The 4,366-nt window shown below is 37.3% G+C and overlaps 1 protein-coding gene across 1 annotated transcript; it reads right to left on the reverse strand.

Annotated features, from left to right (window-relative positions):
* Positions 1–3,513: 3,513 nt before the first annotated feature.
* LOC111785539 (E3 ubiquitin-protein ligase CIP8-like) lies at positions 3,514–3,891 on the reverse strand. The gene has a single exon (XM_023665931.1). It carries the CDS (start codon positions 3,889–3,891, stop codon positions 3,514–3,516), a length of 378 nt encoding a protein of 125 aa, XP_023521699.1.
* Between the last annotated feature and the right edge of the window lie 475 nt (positions 3,892–4,366).

The following is a 4,366-nucleotide window of genomic DNA, read 5'->3' on the forward strand; positions in this document are numbered from 1 at the left end:
AAACTTCAACGCTAATCTTTTGCTGCTCCTGTTCTTTACTTCAATCCCAACTCACGTTTTCATTAAATATTACATCCCTTCTAACTAAAATCTTTTCACTAAGGGGTTGTATAATTTATATGCCTTTGATTGAGTACAATAGCCAATGTATGCATTTTTTCAGATTTTTCATCAAGCTTCTGACGAATTTGAGGATGTTTCAAAGCATAAGCAACACAACCAAAGATTCATAAATGACTTACAGATGGTTTCCTTCCATGCCATGCTTCATAAGGAGTTCGATTCATAACAGCCTTTGTTGGTGAGAGGTTTAATAGATAAACAGATGTTGCTACAGCTTCTGCCCAAAATTGATTTGGAAGTCTCCTTGCTTGTAACATACTTCTTGCCATCTCCACAATAGTTCGATTTTTTCATTCAACGATTCTATTTTGTTTGGATGCCCTCTTCTTCACAAATAGATTGAACTCTTTAGATATGAACTCGTCACCTCTATTTGTGCGAAAACCTTTAATGTGACAGCCACTCTAGTTCTCCACCATAGCTTTAAAAATCTGGAACTTCTGAAAAGTTTCTGACTTATGTTGTGGGAAGTAAACCCAGCTCATGCAACTATAGTCATCAATGAATAGTAAAAAGTATATACTCCCACCCAAGGACTTCGTTTGCATCGGCTCACATAAATCAGCATGAATTAGTTCTAGACAATGTGAAGCTCTTTTAGCTTTTCCAACAAGAAAGAACTTCCTAGTCTGCTTGCCATAAATGCATCCTTCACATAAATCGAAAATCATACCTTTATCACTGAGTATTTTTAGGCCGTTCATATGAAGATGCCCATATCTGAGATGCCATAAATCCTCCATGTTAGAAACATCAAGTGAAAACATCTTAATTTGAAGTCATGGCAATTTGAACTTTATGACCTGATTTCTTATGTGTAATGACACATGTGTTATCATCAAATAGAACAGAATGTCCTCTAGTCATCAATTGTCCGACACTCAGTAAATTGTACCCTAAATCAGGTACAAATTGAACATTATCTAATTGTTTGATCTTACCATGATTGGTTTCGACTTTCACTAGACATTTTCCTTCAACTTGCATCTCTTTTGTATTTCCAAGTTGCACCTTAATTTTTTGCGTCTCATCAAGCTCTTTGAATAAGGATTTTGTGTCTGTCATATGGTTCAAGCATCCGCTATCAACAAACCATAAGTCACATTTTTTCGGATTAGTATCCATGCACGCCATAAACAGCTTTGCTTATTCTTCTTCATTCTCTGCTGCAAAATTCATTCGTTTATTTTTGTACCAACAATCAGATTTTGTGTGCCCATATCTTCTGCAATGGTATCATTGTATGACATTCCTTTATTCATTGGATTGTCTCTGCCCATCACTTCTCCATCTATCCCTGTTATCATGACCACCATGGAAGCTGCAAAATCCTCCTCTTCCACGACTTCTACCTGCTAAATGAATATTTTCTCTTTTTTTGTTTTCGTTGTTGTTTGTCTCCTTCACTTGTAGTGCCTTTTTTTCGTTTCTTTCTAATGCTCTATTGATTCTTGCCTCATGAGTCTGCAGCGAGCCCATCAGTTCATCAACAGAGAGTATGGATAGATCCTTAGCTTCTTCTATGGCAGCCACCACATGGTCAAACTTTGGAGTCAAGCTTCTTAACACCTTTGCAATAATTGTTTCGTCTGAAATTTTCTCTCCATAAGTACGTATCTGACTGACTATTGTCATTGCTCTTGACAAAAAGTCAGCAATTGATTTGTCATTCGTCATGAGTAGAATTTCAAAATCATGTCTTAGGGATTGCAATTTCACTGTTATGACCTTTGAATCTCCTAGAAACGCCTTCGGTAGAATTGACCTTGCCTGCTTTGAAGTGGTTGCTGCTGCAATTCGTAAAAATATAGTCTCATGAACTACTTGTTGAATAGTGAATAGAGCCTTGGCATCGTTTTTCTAGGTTTTTCTTAGTCTCTCCTTTTCTTCTATTGTGGGTTCTAATACATCAACAAACCCGTGCTCCACTAAGTCCCATAGCTCCAGCGATCTGAGCAAGATCTTCATCTTAATGCTCTAACACTCATATTTCTCACCATTAAAGATTCGTAAAACTAGCTACTGCCCTTTTTTGTTTTGTGAAAAAATAATCACTCACCCTCGTGTTGAAGGAACATGTCTTTGATACCAAATTTGTTGGGGAAAGGGATGTGAAAGAGATAGGAAGAGATAAAATAGATCAAAACTGCAACACTCTATTATTATTTTCTAACTCAATGCATAAAGGGTGACACAATTACAGTATCTATTTTCTGATTCAATGCATAAAGGGTTACACAGTTCCAGTATTGATACGCTTATACACTAGACTAGAAATAGTAAATTATGGAAATCTAGATAAATTCAAATCTATTAACAATCTCCTAAAATTTTGTTAGTTTGAATACTTTGAATCATATCTCAACACACACTGGCCCAATGTCTAGCTCTAATACCATTTGTGACCGTCTAAACTCAACGCTAACAGATATTGTCCTCTTTAGGCTTTTTCTTTCGGGCCTCTCCCTAAAGGGTTTTAAAAACCCGTATGCTATGGAGATGTTTACACACCCTTAAAAATAATGTTTTGTTCCCATCTCCATTGAAATCGCACATAAATACTGTTGATCAATGAAGTTTCCCAACTCTCTACAATAGCAGTGAGATCATTCATTCAACTTAACCCAACACAATCAAACCACCAAACTCGAAATGAATTTCTTCACAAATACCAAAATCAATCAAACAAACAAATAGTTTCAACCAAAACAAGGAAGAATAGTTTCAACCACAACAAAGAGCTCACTTCTTCGGCCAATCAAGCTTCTCCTCCGCCCTAGGCGGCCTATACAAAAACCTCCCCTGCGGCCGCAACATCGCGGCACACATAGGCAGAACTGAGACCGGCGCCAAATTGGGGGTTCGCAATGACGACGTTCTGTCACTCAGAGGTTCCCCAAACCGCCGCTCATCGTTGGTCAATAAGCCGTGGAGGAACTTGACGGTGTTGGGCCCTCGAAATCCAATGACAGAGTGAGACATCAAATGGCAGATTCAGATACCATTTATTCATATGAAATTCGGATATTATTTTCCGTGGAACAGTTATCTTATTTCCCGACCTTCATGCTTTGTTAAAGGCATTTATCTTTTTCAAGATATACATCCAAAGTCTTTTCATAAATTTTAGAAACACATTTTGTATCCACCCGACTTTTTTAAGCTCGATATGGTCATGAATTTTTTACGGCACGTCATTTTAAAGTAGAAACAAAAACATGCAAATCATAAACTCATACATTTCAAACAAATACCTAAAGGTATCCATTTAAAAGCAAATCATAAAACACCTATAAATTGAATTTTTGTCCAAAAAAAATTACATTACCCTAACAAAAGAAAAAAAAAACTTTGAATCTCTTAAGCTTCTAGTTTCTTTATGCATTGAGTTCATGAGTTGTTCCTTTGAAGCCAAGTGAGAACACAAGATTTATGATACACATGTCCGAAGGGCATTCTGCTCACTTCTTCCCCGCCGTCCTTCATCTCATCATAACACACACTATAATTCCCCAAATCTTCTCCCCCAAACCCATCGAATTGCTCCTTCTTCAACCTCTCTATCCCCGTCTCCGGCGCCCCTCTCCTCCCCGAAAAGTCGTCAAAAATTTTCGTCTCCTCCTCCTCCTCCTCCGCAGTCGCACTCTGGTCCAACCAAAACATCTGTATGTAATCGATTTCCGAAACGATGTAGAACGTTAGATTGTCATTTCTGCACGCCATTTGAACGACGAACGAGGCAATCCTTCGAGCAATGACATTTTTCATTGTGGTGCCAAGGTTGTAGGAACTCAGAAATTCCTCGACGTAAGCTCTGTTAGATAAAACCTGAGTTTTTCTTTATTTAGATTCACACGATTTGATTAGTTGATTGAATACCTGACCATTTGACAAACACGTCGAATGGATTACCAAAGTTATGGATTACCAGAGTGTTAGAGGGCAATTTTGTAGGGAGTGGCACAGAATTTAGTTGGTCACTCTCAACCGTTGAGAATAAGTTATATTTAAATAGAAAATCTGTTCAAAAAATTTGACAACCTGATTTTAAGCCCACTCAAAANTAAGTTATATTTAAATAGAAAATCTGTTCAAAAAATTTGACAACCTGATTTTAAGCCCACTCAAAATTTCAGGCAATTCTCTCTTATTTTAGGCGTTTTATTTTCTTCCAACAACTTACAGTCAACGATTTTCTGTCACCGAAAAGAAAATAATTTCCCTGGCCCATTATCGAAAAACA

The sequence above is a fragment of the Cucurbita pepo genome, unplaced genomic scaffold (genome assembly GCF_002806865.2).
Source record: "Cucurbita pepo subsp. pepo cultivar mu-cu-16 unplaced genomic scaffold, ASM280686v2 Cp4.1_scaffold000543, whole genome shotgun sequence".
Lineage (NCBI taxonomy): Eukaryota > Viridiplantae > Streptophyta > Magnoliopsida > Cucurbitales > Cucurbitaceae > Cucurbita > Cucurbita pepo.

Bases quoted from the DNA above. Each gene is read 5' to 3' on its own strand.
- LOC111785539 (XM_023665931.1), bottom strand. From the start codon at position 3,891: ATGAAAAATGTCATTGCTCGAAGGATTGCCTCGTTCGTCGTTCAAATG.